This window comes from Heptranchias perlo, chromosome 34 (genome assembly GCF_035084215.1).
Source record: "Heptranchias perlo isolate sHepPer1 chromosome 34, sHepPer1.hap1, whole genome shotgun sequence".
Taxonomy (NCBI): domain Eukaryota; kingdom Metazoa; phylum Chordata; class Chondrichthyes; order Hexanchiformes; family Hexanchidae; genus Heptranchias; species Heptranchias perlo.
In genome coordinates this window covers 29,574,691-29,596,312 of record NC_090358.1, presented here as the reverse complement: position 1 = coordinate 29,596,312, position 21,622 = coordinate 29,574,691, and the positions used below count along the sequence as shown (strand labels likewise).

General features: G+C 45.8%; 1 protein-coding gene across 1 annotated transcript in view; it reads right to left on the bottom strand.

Annotated features, from left to right (window-relative positions):
- aldh1a3 (aldehyde dehydrogenase 1 family, member A3) overlaps positions 1–21,622 on the bottom strand; it is a 145,182-nt gene that overhangs the window by 9,245 nt on the left and 114,315 nt on the right. Inside the window, exons 8-11 of the mRNA XM_067971652.1 lie at positions 17,841–17,943; positions 16,308–16,492; positions 9,138–9,302; positions 8,896–9,053 (exon numbers count right to left, since the gene is read on the bottom strand). Coding sequence (XP_067827753.1) covers positions 8,896–9,053; positions 9,138–9,302; positions 16,308–16,492; positions 17,841–17,943 — 611 coding nt within the window. The remainder of the gene's footprint in view (positions 1–8,895; positions 9,054–9,137; positions 9,303–16,307; positions 16,493–17,840; positions 17,944–21,622) is intronic.

Sequence of the window (21,622 nt, the reverse complement as noted above, 5' to 3'; positions counted from 1 at the left end):
CACCCGTTTTACATCATCGCACAAAGTCAACATCTATCCCTGGGCGTCTGAAATGGAAAATATTTCATTCCCAGCAGCAACAACCCTCCGATTGATCACTAAAGGTCACACACTAAACCCCCCCAAAATTATAGACTTCGGTTGGTTTGCTGCTACGTATTAACCAAGTTCTGTTTTGACATAAAACTTAAAATTATAAAACCTCAGTTTCTTTTTTCCCTTTGAATAAATTTCGGTCTGGAATTGGAATTCGAGCTTTTAGGGATGTGCTTCCCTCTTCTGCCCAGAGTAATGTTCACATGAGAAAATGGTCCACAGATACAGCTCCCAGTCTAGTGTGATCTAGAATCATAGAATGGTTACAGCATGGAAGGAGGCCATTCAGCCCGTCGAGTCCATGCCAGGTTTCTGCAAGAGCAATCCAGCTAGTCCCACTCTCCCACCCTTTCCCCATAGCCCTGCCCCTCAGACAATGCATTCCAGATCACAACCACTCGCTGTGTAAAATTAGTTTTCCTAATGTTGCCTTTGGTTCTTTTGCCAATCACCTTAAATCTATATCCTCTGGTTCTTGACCCTTCCGCCAATGGGAACAATTTCTCTCTATCTACTCTGTCTAGACCCTTCATGATTTTGAATACCTCGATCAAATCTCCTCTCAACCTTCTCTGTTCCAAGGAAAACAAGCCCAACTTCTCCAGTCTATCCACATAACTAAAATCCCTCATCCCTGGAACCATTCCAGTAAATCTTTTCTGCACCCTCTCTAAGGCCTTCGCATCCTTCCTAAAGTGCGGTGCCCAGAACTGGACACAATACTCCAGTTGTGGCTGAACCAGTGTTTTATAAAGATTCATCATGACCTCCTTGCTTTTGTACTCTATGCCTCTATTTATAAAGCCCAGGATCCTGTATGCTTTTTTAAACCGCTTTCTCAACTGTCCTGCCACCTTCAACGATTTGTGCACATATACCCACAGATCCCTCTGTTCCTGTACCCCTTTTAGAGTTGTGCCCTCTGGTTTATATTGCCTCTTCTCGTTCTTCCTACCGAAATGTATCATTTCACATTTTTCTGCTTTAAATTTCATCTGCCACGTGTCCGCCCATTCCACCAGCCTGTCTATATCCTCTTGAAGTCTATCACTATCCTCCTCACTGTTTACTACCCTTCCAAGTTTTGTGTCATCTGCAAATTTGGAAATTGTGCCCTGTACACCCAAGTCCAAGTCATTAATATATAGCAAGAAAAGCAGTAGTCCCAGCACTGACCCCTGGGGAACACCACTGTACACCTCCCTCCAGTCTGAAAAACAACCGTTCACCACTGCTCTCTGTTTCCTGTCACTTAGCCAATTCTGTATCCAGGCTGTCACTGCCCCCTTTTATTTCATGGGCTTCAACTTTGATGACAAGCCTATTATGCGACACTTTATCAAACATCTTTTGTAAGTCCATATACACCACATCAACCGCATTGTCCTCATCAACCCTCTCTGTTACCTCATCAAAAAACTCAATCAAGTTAATTAAACACGATTTGCCTTTAACAAATCCAAGCTGGCTTTCCTTAATCAATCCACAATCGTCCAAGTTAATTCTCTCCCTGATTATCATTTCTAAAAGTTTCCCCACCACTGAGGTTAAACTGACTGGCCTATAGTTGCCAGGTTTATCTTTACACTTTTTTTGAACAAGGGTGTAACATTGGCAATTCTCCATCCTCTGGCACCATCCCCATATCTACGGATGTTTGGAAGATTATGGCCAGTACCTCTGCAATTTCCACCCTTACTTCCCTCAGCAACCTAGAATGCATCCCATCCGGACCGGGTGACTTATCTACTTTAGGTACAGCTAGCTGGGCCAGTGTGATCTAGTACACTATCTCCACTGTTTATAATGTGATCTAGCACACTCTCTCCACTGCTTACAGTCCAATCTAGTACACTCCACTGCTCACAGTGTGCTGTCGTACACTCTCTCCACTGCTCACAGTGTGCTGCAGTACACTCTCTCCATTGCTCACAGTGTGCTGTAGTACACTCTCTCCATTGCTCACATTGTGATCTAGTACACTCTCTCCACTACTCACAATGTGATCTAGTACACTCTCTCCACTGCTTACAGTCCAATCTAGTACACTCTCTCCACTGCTCACAGTGTGCTGTAGTACACCGTCTCCATTGCTCACAGTGTGATCTAGTACACTGTCTCCATTGCTCACAGTGTGATCTAGTACACTCTCTCCACTGTTCACAGTGTGATCTAGTACATAATCTGCACTGCTCACCGTGTGATCTGGTACACTGTCTCCACTGTTTACAGTGTGGTCTAGTACACTGTCTCCACTGTTTACAGTGTGGTCTAGTACACTCTCTCCACTGTTTACAGTGTGGTCTAGTACACTGTCTCCACTGTTTACAGTGTGGTCTAGTACACTCTCTCCACTGCTTACAGTGTGATCTAGTACACTGTCTCCATTACTCACAGTGTGGTCTAGTACACTCTCTCCATTGCTTACAGTGTGATCTAGTACACTATCTCAATTATTCACAGTCTGACCTAGTACCTACTCTCGAATGTTACAATCTGACCTAGTACACAATATCCACTGCTCACAGTGTGATCTGGTACATTCTCCCAAATTCTTACAGTGTGATCTAGTATACTGTCTTCACTGCTCACAGTCTAATATAGCACACTCTCTCCATTGCTCACAGTGTGATCTAGTATACTTTATCCACTGCTCACAGTCCGATCTAGTACATTCTCTCCATTGCTCACAGTGTGATCTAGTACATTCTCTCTACTGCTCACAGTGTGATCCAGTACACTCCACTGCTCAGTGTGTGATCTAGTGCACTCTCCCCACTGCTCACAGTCTGATCTGGTACACTCTCTCCACTGCTCACTGTCTGATCTAGTACACTGTCTCCTCTGCTCACTGTCTGATCCAGTACACTGTCTCTATTACTCACCGTGTGATCGAGTGCACTGTCTCCATTACTCATATTCTTATCTAGTACACTCTATCCACTGCTCACAGTCTGATCCAGTACACACTCTGCACTGCTCACAGTGTGATCTAGTACACACTCTGCACTGCTCACAGTGTGATCTAGTACACTCTCTGCACTGCTCACAGTGTGATCTAGTACACACTCTGCACTGCTCACAGTGTGATCTAGTACACTCTCTCCACTGCTCACAGTCTGATCTAGTACACACTCTGCACTGCTCACAGTCTGATCTAGTACACACTCTGCACTGCTCACAGTGTGATCTAGTACACTCTCTCCACTGCTCACAGTCTGATCTAGTACACACTCTGCACTGCTCACAGTCTGATCTAGTACACACTCTGCACTGCTCACAGTCTGATCTAGTACACACTCTGCACTGCTCACAGTGTGATCTAGTACACCCTCACCACTGCTCACCGTGTTTTCTTTCAAATTCGTTCATGGGATGTGGGCGTCGTTGGCGAGGCCGGCATTTATTGCCCATCCCTAATTGCCCTTGAGAAGGTGGTGGTGAGCCGCCTTCTTGAACCGCTGCAGTCCGTGTGGTGACGGTTCTCCCACAGTGCTGTTAGGAAGGGAGTTCCAGGATTTTGACCCAGCAACGATGAAGATACGGCGATATATTTCCAAGTCGGGATCGCGTGTGACTTGGAGGGGAACGTGCAGGTGGTGTTGTTCCCATGTGCCTGCTGCTCTTGTCCTTCTAGGTGGTAGAGGTTGCGGGTTTGGGAGGTGCTGTGGAAGAAGCCTTGGCGAGTTGCTGCAGTGCATCCTGTGGATGGTACACACTGCAGCCACTGTGCGCCGGTGGTGAAGGGAGTGAATGTTTAGGGTGATGGATGGGGTGCCAATTAAGCAGGCTGATTTGCCCTGGATGGTGTCGAGCCTCTTGAGTGTTGTTGGAGCTGCACTCATCCAGGCAAGTGGAGAGTATTCCATCACACTCCTGACTTGTGCCTTGTAGATGGTGGAAAGGCTTTGGGGAGTCAGGAGGTGAGTCACTTGCCGCAGAACACCCAGCCTCTGACCTGCTCTTGTAGCCACAGTATTTATATGGCTGGTTCAGTTAAGTTTCAGGTCAATGATGACCCCCAGGATGTTGATGGTAGGGGATTCGGTGATGGTAATGCCGTTGAATGTCAAGGGCAGGTGGTTAGACTCTCTCTTGTTGGAGATGGTCATTGCCTGGCACTCGTCTGGCGCGAATGTTACTTGCCACTTATCCAGGTCTTGCTTCATGCGGGCACGGACTGTTTCATTATCTGAGGGGTTGAGAATGGAACTGAACACTGTGCAATCATCAGCGAACATCCCCATTTCTGACCTTATGATGGAAGGAAGGTCATTGATGAAGCAGCTGAAGATGGTTGGGCTTAGGACACTGCCCTGAGGAACTCCTGCAGCAATGTCCTGGGGCTGAGATGATTGGCCTCCAACAACCACTACCATCTTCCTTTGTGCTAGGTATGACTCCAGCCACTGGAGAGTTTTCCCCCTGACTCCCATTGACTTCAATTTTACTCAGGCTCCTTGGTGCCACACTCGGTCAAATGCTGCCTTGATGTCAAGGGCAATCACTCTCACGTCACCTCTGGAATTCAGCTCTTTTGTCCATGTTTGGACCAAGGCTGTAATGAGGTCTGGAGCTGAGTGGTCCTGGTGGAACCCAAACTGAGCATCGGTGAGCAGGTTATTGGTGAGTAAGTGCCGCTTGATAGCACTGTCGACGACACCTTCCATCACTTTGCTGATGATTGAGAGTAGACTGATGGGGCGGTAATTGGCCGGATTGGAATTGTCCTGCTTTTTGTGGACAGGACATACCTGGGCAATTTTCCACATTGTCGGGTTGATGCCAGTGTTGTAGCTGTACTGGAACAGCTTGGCTAGAGGCGCAGCTCGTTCTGGAGCACAAGTCTTCAGCACTACAGCCGGGATGTTGTCGGGGCCCATAGCCTTTTTCTGTATCCAGTGCACTCAGCCGTTTCTTGATATCACGTGGAGATGAATCGAATTGGCCGAAGACTGGCTTCTGTGATGGTGGGGATATCGGGAGGAAGCCGAGATGGATCATCCACTCGGCACTTCTGGCTGAAGATGTTTGCAAACGCTTCAGCCTTGTCTTTTGCACTCACGTGCTGGACTCCGCCATCATTGAGGATGGGGATGTTTGCAGAGCCTCCTCCTCCCGTTAGTTGTTTAATTGTCCACCACCATTCACGACTGGATGTGGCAGGACTGCAGAGCTTTGATCTGATCCGTTGGTTGTGGAATCGCTTAGCTCTGTCTATAGCATGTTGCTTCCGCTGTTTAGCATGCATGTAGTCCTGAGTTGTAGCTTCACCGGGTTGGCACCTCATTTTTAGGTACACCTGGTGCTGCTCCTGGCATGCTCTTCTACACTCCTCATTGAACCAGGGTTGATCCCCTGGCTTGTTGGTAATGGTAGAGTGAGGAATATGTCGGGTCATGAGGTTACAGATTGTGCTGGAATACAATTCTGCTGCTGCTGATGGCCCACAGCGCCTCATGGATGCCCAGTTTTGAGCTGCTAGATCAGTTCTGAATCTATCCCATTTAGCACGGTGGTAGTGCCATCAAGTAGGTTTTTCCCTCGTGTTGGTTCGCTCTCCACCTGCCGCAGGCCCAGTCTGGCAGCTCTGTCCTTCAAGATTCGGCCAGCTCGGTCAGTAGTGGTGCTGCCGAGCCACTCTTGGTGATGGACATTGAAGTCCCCCACCCAGAGTACATTTTGTGCCCTTGCTACCCTTAGTGCTTCCACCAAGTGGTGTTCAACATGGAGGAGGACTGATTCATCAGCTGAGGGAGGACGGTAGGTGGTAATCAGCAGGAGGTTTCCTTGCCCATGTTTGACCTGATGCCATGAGATTTCATGTGACCTAGTACACTCCATTACTCGCAGTCTGATCTAGTATACTGTCTCCATTACTCACAGTGTGATCTAGTACACTGTCTCCATTACTCACAGTGTGATCTAGTACACTGTCTCCATTACTCACAGTCTGATCTAGTACACTGTTTCCATTGTTCACAGCGTGATCTAGTACACTGTCTCCATTACTCGCAATCTGATCTAGTACACTGTCTCCATTGTTCACAGCGTGATCTAGTACACTCTCTCCATTACTCACAGTCTGATCTAGTACACTCTATCCACTGCTCACAGTGTGATCTAGTACACTCTATTACTCACAGTCTGATCTCGTATACTCTCTCCGCTGCTCACAGTGTCATCTACTACACTGTCTCCATTACTCACCCTGTGATCTAGTACACTGGTCCCCCTTACTCAATGTGTAATCTAGCACACTCTCTCCACTGCTCACAGTGTGATCTAGTGCACTGTATCCATTACTCACTGTGTGATCTAGCACACTCTCTCCACTGCTCACAGTCTGATCTAGCACACTCTCTCCATTACTCACAGTCTGATCTAGCACACTCTCTCCACTGCTCACAGTCTGATCTAGCACACTCTCTCCACTGCTCACAGTCTGATCTAGTGCATTGTATCCATTGCTCACAGTGTGATCTAGTACACTCTCTCCACTGCTCACAGTCTGATCTAGCACACTCTCTCCACTGCTCACAGTGTGATCTAGCACACTCTCTCCACTGCTCACAGTCTGATCTAGTGCATTGTATCCATTGCTCACAGTGTGATCTAGTGCACTCTCTCCACTGCTCACAGTCTGATCTAGCACACTCTCTCCACTGCTCACAGTCTGATCTAGTGCATTGTATCCATTGCTCACAGTGTGATCTAGTACACTCTCTCCACTGCTCACAGTCTGATCTAGCACACTCTCTCCACTGCTCACAGTCTGATCTAGTGCACTCTCTCCACTGCTCACAGTGTGATCTAGTGCACTCTCTCCACTGCTCACAGTCTGATCTAGCACACTCTCTCAACTGCTCACAGTCTGATCTAGTGCATTATATCCACTGCTCACAGTCTGATCTAGTACACTCTCTCCACTGCTCACAGTGTGATCTAGTACACTCTCTCCACTGCTCACAGTGTGATCTAGTACACTCTCTCCACTGCTCACAGTGTGATCTAGTGCACTCTCTCCACTGCTCACAGTCTGATCTAGCACACTCTCTCCACTGCTCACAGTCTGATCTAGTGCATTGTATCCATTGCTCACAGTGTGATCTAGTACACTCTCTCCACTGCTCACAGTCTGATCTAGTACACTCTCTCCACTGCTCACAGTGTGATCTAGCACACTCTCTCCACTGCTCACAGTGTGATCTAGTACACTCTCTCCACTGCTCACAGTGTGATCTAGTACACTCTCTCCACTGCTCACAGTGTGATCTAGCACACTCTCTCCACTGCTCACAGTCTGATCTAGTACACTCTCTCCACTGCTCACAGTCTGATCTAGTACACTCTCTCCACTGCTCACAGTGTGATCTAGTACACTCTCTCCACTGCTCACAGTCTGATCTAGTACACTCTCTCCACTGCTCACAGTGTGATCTAGTACACTCTCTCCACTGCTCACAGTCTGATCTAGTACACTCTCTCCACTGCTCACAGTCTAATCTAGCACACTCTCTCCACTGCTCACAGTGTGATCTAGTACACTCTCTCCACTGCTCACAGTGTGATCTAGCACACTCTCTCCACTGCTCACAGTGTGATCTAGTACACTCTCTCCACTGCTCACAGTGTGATCTAGCACACTCTCGCCACTGCTCACAGTCTGATCTAGTACACTCTCTCCACTGCTCACAGTGTGATCTAGTACACTCTCTCCACTGCTCACAGTCTGATCTAGTACACTCTCTCCACTGCTCACAGTCTAATCTAGCACACTCTCTCCACTGCTCACAGTGTGATCTAGTGCACTCTCTCCACTGCTCACAGTGTGATCTAGTACACTCTCTCCACTGCTCACAGTGTGATCTAGTACACTCTCTCCACTGCTCACAGTGTGATCTAGCACACTCTCTCCACTGCTCACAGTGTGATCTAGCACACTCTCTCCACTGCTCACAGTGTGATCTAGCACACTGTCTCCACTGCTCACAGTGTGATCTAGCACACTCTCTCCACTGCTCACAGTGTGATCTAGCACACTCTCTCCACTGCTCACAGTGTGATCTAGTACACTCTCTCCACTGCTCACAGTGTGATCTAGTACACTCTCTCCACTGCTCACAGTCTGATCTAGTACACTCTCTCCACTGCTCACAGTCTGATCTAGTGCACTGTATCCACTGCTCACTGTGCAGTCTTTTATACCCTTTTGAGTGGTAATGTTCTAGAATCCCCTATATTCCACAGACCCAACAAAAGTTTTGTGACCAGTTGCTGAATGTCTCTGCTCCCCCTGTAAGTATGATCTTAGTCTCTGTGTCCCTCATCACATTCTTACTCTGACCTTTCCACCTTTGCCCTCTGTTTCCATCACGCTTCATGTTAAACTAAGGAACATTGCCCTGAGAGTCCAGGGCCTTCAGTCCCGAATTATAAGTTGGGATTGTGCCCACTGGAAACCTGTGGCACTGACCCTGAGGTAATTTGCATGGTCAGGGAGAGGTTTGCTCGTTTACCGGTTGTTGGTGGGTGCCTGTCCCACCAGTGGTGTAACCCCCGGCTCCTGCTTTCTCCAACATGCCAGAAAATCCAGCAACTGCAGCCATGCCCAGGGGAAGTCGCAGCCTCCCCCAGAATGACAAGGAATTAACCTGCTCTGCTGCCCTATAATGCTCTGCCTTTTATCCAGTTTATGGATGAAAATACACTTTGTTATCCTCGTTAGAAATGTTTCACAGGAAAATACGAGTGATGCTAAAAATGGATATTTCAGATAAAAGTGTTGGTGTTTTTTACCAAACTGTTCCGGACTGAAGAGCAGAAGCCACGGTCAATGCTCTGTCGATGTTCCTCGTGAACACGCCCGCTGTCAGCCCAAACTCACTACTGTTGGCTCTTTTAATAACTTCCTCGGTGCTTTTAAACTTCATTATCACTTGCACTGGTCCAAAGATCTGTAGCAAATGAAAGATGTGGGTGATATCCATTCAGGTCCTCAGTAATATTCTGATTTAATGCTCTGAGTGAAGTGACCTTACCTCCTCCCTGGCGATGCGCATGCTGTCCGTCACCTCAGAGAACACTGTGGGCTGAATGTAATGACCCACATTTCCAATGGCACAGCCACCAGACTCCAGCCTGGCTCCTTCTTCCTTCCCACTCTCTATTAGCGCCAGAATTTTGTCAAACTGATGTTGGTCAATCTATGTGGAGAGAAATGGGGACAGCGATGAGAGTTAATAAACTGACAGCAGACTTGAACAGACAGAGCTAGTGTTACTTGCACACTGGAGTTTTAGCAGCAGCTCATCATGAGCGTTCCACTTAATTATATCTGTCACAAAGATAAATAGTCGAGAGAGGGGATGTATCTTCCATTCATACACTGACAGTCCGACACGGTAGAACAGCCCCTAGCCACTACCAGTGTCATCCCTTCAACACTTTCATCTGAAGTTTCACAGAGTGTACTGAAGAGTTTAAGTGGTTGAAAATCTGATCTGCTGCGGCTCTGCCATTTTTCAGACGGTCTATGTCCTGCCATGTCCCACTTAGCTTTGAGATAAGACTCATTGAAAATATGTCAAAGAAAGTTCTATCCTTATACAGGAATCATACATACAACATCTAGGCTTTCTTCTGTCACTGCAATTCCTTGGGTAATTACAATGCTCCAGTTATCAGAATAAGAGCAGACAATTGTGTCTTATTGTTGGTTTCAGTCCCTAGCCCCCGGCTGCTCCTTCTCGAGACATGACTTCATTTCTAGCCCCCTATAGAGTTTCGTGGACAGTGCCACAAAACCTTTCACAGGTGTGGTAATGTATTACCAGCTACTTGTTACTGTGATTTAAACACGGCCACCATTCTGTGCAGGTGACGACAGGTTTAGAGAGAAACCTATGCCTCAGTTTAAGTTGCAGCACTTTATTTAAAGTGATTCATTGCCTATTAACTCCTTCACTACCAACTTCTGTAGATTATTTCAAAATTGTTTCTTGATGTTATTCATTGATAATCACAGAATTTTGCATAAAGGGGTTTAATTTGCTCTCACTTCATGTTAAATGAGAATTCAATTTTTTCTCTTTTTTTAAGCAAGCTTGTGGGAATGCTGAGTTTACTCAGAGTGCTTAATGGAGGCTTTATGCATTGCAACTAACATGCAACTGAGTAGCCAATCAGCAAATCTACAATCATGGTGCTGAATCACCCATCAGCCATCATAATAGTGATATGGGGGTAATTTTGACTGAGCGATAGTGTGAAATAGGCGATATTGAATCAGCCGTCCGTTATACATCTCTCCCAATTTTCATTAACATTGAAGTCAAGGAGAGAACTGGAATCATAGAATCATAGAAAGGTTACAGCACGGAAAGAGACCATTCAGCCCGTCTAGTCTGTGCCGGCTCTCTGCAAGAGCAATCCAGCTAGTCCCACTACCCCTCCCTTTACCCGTAGCCCTGCAAATTTTTCCCCTTCAAGTACTTATCCAGTTCCCTTTTGAAGGCCATGATTGAATCTGCCTCCACCACCCCCTCGGGCAGTGCATTCCAGATCCGAACCACTCGCTGTGTAAAAAAGGTTTCCTCATGTCACCTTTGGTTCTTTTGCCAATCACCTTAAACCTATGTCCTCTGGTTTTTGACCCTTCTGCCAATGGGAACAGTTTCTCTCTATCTACTCTCTCTAGACCCTTCCTGATTTTGAACACCTCGATCAAATCTCCTCTCAATCGTTTCTGTTCCAAGGAAAACAACCCCAGCTTCTCCAGTCTATCCACGTAACTAAAGTCCCTCATCCCTTGCATCATTCTAGTAAATCTCTTCTGCACCCTTTCTAAGGCCTTCACATCCTTCCTAAAGTGCGGTGCCCAGAACTGGACACAATACTCCAATTATGGCCGAACCAGTGTTTTATAAAGGTTCATCATAACCTCCTTACTTTTGTACTCTATGCCTCTATTTATAAAGCCCAGGATCCCGTATGCTTTTTTAACCACTTTATCAACCTGCCCTGCCACCTTCAACGATTTGTGCACATATACCCCCAGATCTCCCTGTTCTTGTACCCCTTTTAGAATTGTATTGTTTAGTTTATATTGCCTCTCCTCAAAATGTATCACTTTGCACTTTTCTGTGTTAAATATCATCTGCCACGTGTCGGCCCATTCCACCAGCCTGTCTATATCCTCTTGGAGTCTATCACTATCCTCCTCACTGTTTACTACCCTTCCAAGTTTTGTGTCATCTGCAAGTTTTGAAATTGTGCCCTGTACACCCAAGTCCAAGTCATTAATATATATCAAGAAAAGCAGTGGTCCCAGCACTGACCCCTGGGGAACATCACTGTACACCTCCCTCCAGTCCGAAAAACAACTGTTCACCACTACTCTCTGTTTCCTGTCACTTAGCCAATTTCGTATCCATGCTGCCACTGCCCCTTTAATTCAGTATGAAATTCCTAGGGAGGAATTGGCGAAGTGCTATTTCTGTGCACACTCTGCCGATATCTCAGAGGCCATGTGAAATCCCAGGGTCAGACCATTTAAAAAATATCCAGTTGCTCCCAGTCCTGTGTGCCAATGTTCCACCTCACCTTAGCTGGCTCACTCCTCTTCTGTCTAAAATCTGCCCTATTCCAATTAGATGTCCTTGCTTTTGTACCAACTTTTCCCCTTTCTATTTGGACCTCAAATAGTAGTTATATCATAGTTAAATTTTATGTTTATATTCATTATCTACTTAAATTTAAATGAAACTACTATGGTCCTATTTCCCTCTGTTCCTAATTCTCACTCTCACCAAATTCCCATTGGAGAAGTGCCATCTCACTCTCTCACCAGCTCACTCAGTACCGTGCTCAAATCCCGTACTAAAGCCTGTTTGGCTTGGAGTATAATTGTGTAAAGCAGGTCAAATTATACATAAAATCATCTTCTATAATCATACTTTGGTTTGTTGCAGCAAGTTGCATTTTGTAAATGTATTTTGATATTGTTACTGAAGAATCTAAGATTACACAGGACCAGAGTAGAGCCCCAGCCTATTGTCCAGATCTCCCATTTTACCTCTTACACCCATCACCCTCTCCTTTGCCAAAAAGCTATCCCTCTCCCTCTTGAATTTTTTGACACTATCCACTCCCCCTGCCTCTGGGCAGGTCCATTCTACACTTTACCCACCCACTGTGTAAAGTCATTCGAGGTGAAATTGTTTTTTGGCGGTAGCACAAAGTGGGCACGGCGAGTCGGCCACCCAGGCTCCACCCGCCCGATCCTCGTTACCGTTGAAGTCAATGGTAAACGGATGGCGATTCGCTATCGTTCGTTCCGCCCTATCGCCCAAGGTTAATGCACCCCCATTAAATCAAAACTGTCCCCTCATCTTCCCTTTCTGATACTGAGTCGGTGCCTCCTGTCAAATGATTTATTACAGTTCAGTTTATCAATACCCGTTAGAATGTTAAAGGTGGGATAAGGTCTCTTCTGAGTCTACTTGGCTGCAGTGTAAAGATTCCAGTTAGTCTCTGTTTGTAGCTGGGGTGTCTAATTCCTGGTATCTGTCTAGTTCGCTTCCTCTGTGTCTGCTCTAAATCCAGGCTGACCCACTACACTACGGTGACCAGACCTGTATCAGGTGGGGCTAAACCAGGGCCCTTTACAAGCTCACTATTAGCTCCTGGATCTTACACTCTATCCCTCCGCCTATCAGACCTTGTTTGCACTCTTTACCGCAGCCACGCACTGCTCTGACGGTTTCAAAGAGCCATTCACCAGTGCTCCCAGATCCCTCTCCTGTGCTCTATCCTATTGTTTATTGTACATTCTCATTGCTTATTCTCCTTCTCCAGGCACCTCACCTTGTGAGACCACATTCAATGGTATCGGCCGTTTATCAGCAGATACAGATCCCTGTGTGTTTAGTCTGTTTGTTCCATGTTATTTGGAGCATTTGCCCCATTCCCCAGGCTTCAAGTTGAATAATTGGAGCTGTTAGAACAGAGAAGATTAAGGGAGGATTTGACAGAAGTGTTTAAAATTCTGTTGGGATGGGAAAAAGTAAATAAAGACAGATTGCTTCCAGTTGTTGAGGGACCTAGAATGAGAGGACATAGAAATAAGATTAAATGTAAGAGATTTAGGACAGAGAGCAGGAGGAACATTTTTACACAGAGCCATTCCCTAGCCACCGACTCCATCCCTCTCCCTGGCCACTGTCTGATGCTGAACCAGACTGTCCACAACTTTGGTGTCCTATCTGACCCTGAGCTGAGTTTCTGACCACATATCCACTCCATCACCAATACCATCTACTTTCACCTCCCGTCTCTGCCCCTGCCTCAGCTCATCTGCTGCTGAAACCCTCGTCCATGCTTCTATTACCTCTAGACTTGACGATTTAAATGCTCTCCTGGCTGGCCGCCCACCTTGCACTTTCCGTAAACTTGACCTTATCAAAAACTCTGCTGCCCGTATCCTAACTCGCACCAAGTCCCGTTCACCCATTTCCTCTAGCTCACTGACCTACATTGGCTCCCAGTCTGGCAACACCTCGATTTTAAATTTCTCATCCTTGTTTTCAAATCCCTCCATGACCTCGCCCCTCCCTATCTCCGTAACCTCCTCCAGCCCTACAAACCTCCGAGATCCCTGCGCTCCTCCAATTCTGGCCTCTTACGCATTCCCGTTCATCGTTCCACCATTGGCGGCCGTGCCTTCAGCTGCCTGGGCTCTAATCTCTGGAATTCCCTCCCTAAACCTCTCCGCCTCTCTACTTCTTCCCTCCCCCTTTAAGACGCTCCTTAAAACCCATCTCTTTGACCAAGCTTTTGGTCACCTGTCCTAATCTCTCTTATGAGGCTCGGTTTCAAATTTTGTTTGATAATTGCTGCTGTGAAGCGCCTTGGGACATTTTACTACGTTAAAGGCGAGTAGTAGTAGTAGTTGTAGTAGTAGTGGTAGTAGTAGTGGTAGTAGTAGTTGTAGTAGTAGTAGTAGTAGTAGTAGTAGTGGTAGTAGTAGTAGTTGTTGTTGTTGTTGTTGTTGTGAGGCTATGGAATGCATTACCAGAGTTAGTGATTGAAGCAGAGACCAGGTCAACATTTAAGAATAGGTTGGAGAGGTGGGTGAAGGAAAAGGGGGATAATGGGAAATGGGAACAGGGCGGGGACATGGGATTAGGCTACTGCTCATGTGGAGGATAAACACCAGCATGGACTGGTTGGGCCGAACGGCCTGGTTCCGTGTTGTAATTCTATGTAATTCTCTGCAATATGTAAAATCATCAACAAACGTATCCAGTTTTGTTCCTGTCCCCACTTCTAAATTGTTTGCAGACAATGTCAATGGGAATATCACTGACCATGAGGGATCTTCCCCCAGTCTAACACAGCTCCATGTAGAATGGTCCTTTGCTTGTTCTGATTGAGCTAATTTCTGATTCATTACAGAATTTAGGAAGAATTTCTTTTCTCAGAGAGTGGTGAGAATGTGGAACTCGCTGCCACATGGAGTGGTCGAAGCAGATAGCATTGACGCATTTACGGGAGGTTGAAGCATACGTGATGGAATGGACGTATATGGAGGCAGGGTGGGAATAGATAATTAGGGAGGGAGGAGGCTCGTGTGGAGTATAAACACCGACATAGACAAGTTGAGCTGCACGGCCTGTTTCTGTGCTGTAAATTCTATGATTGGAGATGAGCAAATATAAAACAAACTGATAAAACAGGGCACAAAGTAAAACCCACGGGGTCCAGGCCAGTGAGCTGATACCAGTAATGGGTAAAAGAATAGAGGCCATCCTGAAGGAGGGAATAATGAAGGACCTAACTTCACTTTATATTATATGTCCCCTCCCCTTTAATGTTACAGCCCCTTTCTTTATGTTATTTGACTCCTCCCCTTTACATAACTCCATATCTACAATAAAAATGCATTTATTCATTTTTAGGAATGATCTCCTTTGCTTAAAGTTCATATCAGAGGTTTTGACAAGTGACTGTTTTGTCCTCATGAATATAAAACAAACATCGTACACACTAGGAGTTCCATCAGCTGCACTATGACGGACAAATAGACCCATTGTATTGTGTTATCAGTGACAGCACATCTGTAAAGCTGAAGGATTAATATCTTGAAGATGTCAGAGTGATCTTGTGATTTCATAATGAACCCAAACAAGTTTGGGGCTATGTAAACATCTTGGTTTGGCAGAAGATAAGGCCCTCGTTATGTGGTTAAATTGCGAAATGGGCTGTGTGGAGCAAATGCATTTCCTCGTCAAATTAATAATCATGTAGTTAGGAGGCTAGAAAATCTGAGTTCCTTCATTTGTTTACATTTTAGTCTTTTAATTCCCAAGGACACCACACAGTCCTCAGCTCAGAAGGAGTGTCTGTTGAGACTGGGACTTAGAATTGGCCCACAGGAGATGCACTTTTGGCTAACGTTTGGCTCAGAAGTGTTTCAAATATCTGCTAAATATCCTTCGGACCTGCCCCTCTACCCCCCCCACCCAACCCCAGTGGATAATCTACTCCTACCCATTCCCCTCCCTCCTCCCAATGGGATAATCTACTCCTACCCATTCCCCTCCCTCCTCCCAATGGGATAATCTACTCCTACCGTAGTCTGAACTATTGAAACTTACTGAATAAAAGAAACAAATATGAATATTAGTCAAAAGTAGAAACTGGACTCAGGGTCTCTGGTTTGAAAATAAAGAAGAAAAACAACAGCATCAGACACAACAACTCACATTTATACACTGCCTTTAACATAGAAAATGGTGGGAGTGATGACTGGAGATTGGGCAAAGAGGTGGGTTTTAAGAAGGTTTGAAGGTGGAGAGAGAAGTAGAGCAGTGGAGGGGTTTAGAGAGGCAGTTGCCCAGAGTAGGGCCGAGGTGGCTCAAGACCTTGGCAGCAGCGATGTGGTGAAGGGGAGAGGGTGATGCAAAGACCGGCTGGTCTAGTTCTTAAATCGTTGGGTACATTCTCAGTTTGGCACTGTTTGTGCAATGTAACCAATCAACATGGAAATATCCAGCTCAAGTCAACATTACGGTCACCCCCCTCCAGGACTCACAGAGAGAAATCAACCATTACTTTAGCGAGCACAGAAAAAATAAATCCATCCATCAGGTAGTCCATGAAGGTTTATTTTCAAGTCTGTCAGTAAAATCCCGGCGATTTTCTCTTACCTGAGGTCCTTGTTCAGTTTTTGGATCGAAAGGATTGCCCACCACTCGTTTTTTAACCCTTTCCACACTGCGCCGAACAAACTCTTCGTATATTGGCTCCTCGACAAATATTCGAGCAGCAGCAGTGCAGCACTGGCCTTGGTTAAAAAAGGCTCCCTGAGAGGCACAGTCAACCGCCAGGGTCACTGGGAAAAGGAAGAACAGGTTAGTGTTCAAAAACTTACAGCAATAGCATTTGATTTAGTAGGAAAACACCAGGGCCGGGAATTTCCCCAGGGCTTCTCCCACTCCGCTGCGGTCGGAAGTGCGACGGAAACCCTGTTTATCTGTGTAAACTTCGGCCAGAGTTACAGCGGTGCAGTGGGAGCAGCTCCAAGGATATTCCCGGCCCCAGAGATTTTAAAAAACAATTTCCATCGGTCCTCAGGCCTCTCGGTTCAGGCGCTTGCTGGTCACAGAGGGCCAAGTCTGGACCAGAAAACAGGCCCAGACTAATTTCTAGGCCATTGTGTCCAGTTTTGGGAAGGATGTCAAGGCCATGGAGATGGAGCAGGAGAGATTCACTGAGATGATTCCAGGGTGAGAGGATCTGGTTACGAGGAGAGACCCGAGAAACTGGGGCTCTTTTCATTAGAAGAGAAAAGGTCAAGAGAGGATCTGATAGATGTGTTCAAAGTTAGTTCAAAATTGCAGTTCTGAAGAAAGGTCATCGACCTGAAACGTTAACTCTGTCTCTTTCTCCACAGAGGCTGCCTCACTTGCTGAGCTTCTCCAGCATTTTCTGTTTTTATTTCAGATTTCAAGTGTCCGCAGTATTTTGCTTCTGATTTTGTTCAAAATGATAAGGGGTTTTGAAAAGGTAAATCAGGAAAACTATTCCTACTGGTCAGTGAGTCAGGAACCAGAGGCAATCATTTCAGATTATCAACAAAAGCACAGAAGGAGAGGTTGGAGAAATCTTTTTACACAGAGGATAGTTAGGACACGGAATGCCTGACAGGAACTGTGGTGGAAGCAGAATCGATAACAGCTTTTAAAAGGGAAAAGGCAAGTATTTGAAAAACAAACATTTAAACAGGTATGAGCAGAGAGCAGAGGAATGGGAATAAGGGATGACTCAGCTTGTTACACTGTACAGGACCTGGAACATCACAATTCTCTTTACAGTAATGAGCAGCCTTCAAATACTCTACACCTCATGCTGTACAAAACAGTGCAATGTTAAACCAAAACTGCAAAACAAAATGTAACATGGTACAAAGAGGGGGAAAGACTGGTTACCAAGTGGCTTTAAGACAGTGACAGTGGCAACAACACTGCTGTAAAACTCAAAACAGGTACTGTCCCTACATCAATGTCACACTGCACCAATTCAACTTTTGAAGGAGGGCTACGTGCTTTTTAAGTCTTCTGAATATCGGGTTTTAATTAAACTGGACTTTACTCTGCGGTTATGAGAGGACTTTTTCTCTTTGTAACGTCTTGTGAAATTCAGAACAATAAAGCTGCAAAACAAACAAGAATTCCTCTTACAGTCCGAGTCGGCAAACACAATGCAGGGGTTCTTCCCTCCCAGTTCCAGGGTCACTCTCTTCAGGTTACTTTTGGAGGCAGCTTCGGTTATAGTTTTCCCAACCTGTCAACACGTCAAACAGACCAACAAACACGGGTTTGAGAAACGATGCAGAAAAACAATTAGAATGAAATTAATCTTCTTCTGACTTAATATAAACTCATCAAAGATATGAAAACTAATAATTCTCGTATTGATTTTAAAATGGAGTTTTTTCACAGATAATACAAAGGATTTGTGACACAAGATATTCTCACTGTTTGTACACCCTCTAACCCCAGTACTGTACCCCAATAATATCAATAATATCACTGTTTGTACACCCTCTAACCCCAGTCCTGTACCCCAATAATATCAATATTCTCACTGTTTGTACACCCTCTAACCCCAGTACTGTACCCCAATAATATCACTGTTTGTACACCCTCTAACCCCAGTACTGTACCCCAATAATACCAAGATTCTCACTGGTTTTATATCCTGCTAACTTCAATACTTTATTCCTGATGCTTCTTGCATTAGTACAAAAACCTTTAAGGTTAACAATCCTTTTCTTGTTTGTCCCTGCCATTGAATTAATTTCCTTTCTCTTTGTTCAGTGCTCCTGTCTTTAGTTTACTTCCTTCCCCACTTCCCTATTTTCCCTCACTGCAAAAATATTCAAACCAGTGCTGTTCCAGTGATGCCTGTCCCATCAGAATAGATGGCACCTTTCCTATGACATCTCCCAGTATCCTAGGAATCTGAGGCTCTCCCTTCTCACCTGATGCCTGGAATTTCCCGGGGATGTGCTGATCTTGCACCATAACTTGAGTGAAAGGGCTGCAGAAACCCCGGCAACACGGTGTAAATGGATTTTTATGAATTTTCTCCAAGGTTTCACCAAAGTAACAGAGATCAGGAGAATCACACAGAAATTCTCTGTTCAGCCAAAACTTCTCTGATTGGTGGGGTGTGACAAGTGGTGTTCCCAGGGGTCTGTACTGGGGCCTCAGCTTTTCACCATATTCTTTGATGAAGTAACGGAGAGGGTTGATGAGGGGAGTGCGGTTGATGTTGTGTATATGGACTTTCAAAAGACATTTGATAAAGTACTGCATAATAGACTTGTTATAAAAATTAAAGCCCATGGGATTAAAGGGACAGTGGCAGAGTGGATACAAAATTGGCTCAGGGACAGAAAGCAGAGAGTCGTGGTGAACGGTTGTTTTTCAGACTGGAGGGAAGTTTACAGTGGTGTTCCCCAGGGGTCAGTATGAGGACCACTGCTCTTTTTGATATATATTAATGACCTGGACTTGGGTATAGAGGGTATAATTTCAAAGTTTGCAGATGACACGAAACTCAGAAATGTAGTAAACAATGTAGAGGACAGTAACAGACTTCAGGAGGACATAAACAGGCTGATGAAATGGGCAGACACATGGCAGATGAAATTTAATGCAGAGAAGTGTTAACTTTGGTTGCAAGAATGAGGAGAGGCAATATAAATTAAATGGTACAATTTTAAAGGTGGTGCAGGAACAGAGAGTCCTGGGGGTGAATGTACACAAATCTTTGAAGGTGGCAAGTTTAAAAGGCTGTTAAAAAAGCATATGGGATCCTGGGCTTTATTAATAGAGGCATAGGGCTCAATTTTGAAATGGTGGCGGTTGGCAGTGGGGGGCGCGGATGGAGGTGAAGGTGCGTGTGGCAAACCCGAATTTTTAAAAAACGTAATCACCCGGTTGCCAGCCTGACTACATGGCCGAGGGTGGGGGGAGAGAGAGATGTCATCTGGTGCTGGAACAGAGAGTGGACGGCACTGGGGGAGGGGGAGGGAGATCGGGTAGGGGGAGAGGGGGAGATGGGGGGAGGGGGAAGATCAGGGGGGAGGGGGGAGATCGGGGGTAGGGGGGAAGTTCGGGGGAGAGGGGGAGAGGAGGTGATCAGGGGGGAGGGGGGAGATCAGGGGGGTGAAGGGAAGATCGGGGGGAGGGGGAGGTCGGAGAGGGAGACATAGGGGGGAGAGGGGGACATCAGAGAGGGTGACATCGGACATCGGAGCAGGGGGTTGCAGGTGACATTGGTGGAAAGACAGGTTTTTTTTAACTTTGTGCAATAGTTTTTTTATTTAATTTATTTACTTTATTTTTGCCTGATCCGGCCCTGGTTTCACCAGGCGTGAATCAGAAGCCGTGGGGAAGCTGCCCAGGTAAGTTTAAAATCGGTTTAACTATGTTAGAAATAAAGTACCTTAAGTATCTCAATGAGGTACATTTGGTTCTTTGACTATCCCCCTGCCGGCTTTAATTGCCGGTGGGACTTCTGTATTTGTGACGAGCGCACACAGGCACGTCTGTGGGAAACCCGGAAGTCGGTGGGTTGGAGCCGGCTTTCTCACCCGCTTGGGATCTCCCCGAGTTTCGCAGATCCCCGCCTCCAACAAACCCGCAATTTCCTTTGAAAATCGGGGCCATGGAGTACAAAAGCAAGGAAGTTATGCTAAACCTTTATAAAACACGAGTTAGGCCTCAGCTGGAGTATTGTGTTCAATTCTGGGCACCTCACTTTAGGAAGGATGGCAAGAGGAGAGGGTGCAGAAGAGATTTACTAGAATGGTTCCAGGGATGAGGGACTTCAGTTATGTGGAGAGACTGGAAAAGCTGGGATTGTTCTCCTTAGAGCAGAGAACGTTAAGGGGAGATTTGATCGAGGTGTTAAAAATCATGAATGGTTTTGACAGAATAAATAAGGAGAAACTGTTTCCAGCAGCAGAAGGGTAAGTAACCAGAGGACACAGATTTACGGTGATTGGCAGGAGTGCCTTAGGCGACATGAGGAAACATTTTTTTACATGACGAGTTGTTATGATCTGGAATGCACTGACTGAAAGGGCAGTGGAAGCAGATTCAATAATAACTTTCAAAAGGGAATTGGATAAACACTTGAAGGTGCAAAATTACAGGGCTATGGGGAAAAAGCAGGGGAATGGGACTAATTGGATAGCTCTTTCAAAAAACCAGCAGAAGCACGATGGGCTGAATGGCCTCCTCCTGTGCTGTACCTACTATGATAATATGATACTATTTTAATGACTTGGATGAAGGAATAGAGAGTTGTATATCCAAGTTTGCAGATGACACTAAATTCGGAGGCACTGTAAATAGTCTGGACGGGAAGAGAAGTTACAAAGGGACATTGATAGATTCAGTGAGTGGGCAAAACTGGGGCAGATGGAGTTCAATGTAGGGAGGTGTGAGGTCATCCACTTTGGACCTAAGAAAGACAAATTGTAATATGTTCTTAATGGCGAGAGACTAGAAACTGTAGAGGAGCAAAAGGATTTCGGGGTCCAAGTACAGAAATCAATAAATGCTACTGCACAGGTACAAAAAGTAATCAAAAAGGCGAATGGAATGTTGGCCTTTATCTTAAGGGGGCTGGAATACAAAGGGGAGGGAGTTATGCATCAGTTGTTAAGAGCCTTGGTCAGACCCAATCTGGAGATATACGGCGCTAAATTGGGCCGTGTAGCGGCCATTGTTTCGGCGCTACACGTCCTCTTCGACATCCAAGATGGCATCCTGGATGCATACGCACGTTTCCAGCGTGATGTGTGCCAGACGCCGTCTTGGTATAGGAGTTAGCGCAGGCGCAGATAACGAACGCTGGAATCATGTAAAGTAGGGAGAAAATGGCTTCAATCAGTGAGCAATGGTGATTTAAAGTGATAGACACCATTTTGGGACTTAACACTCAA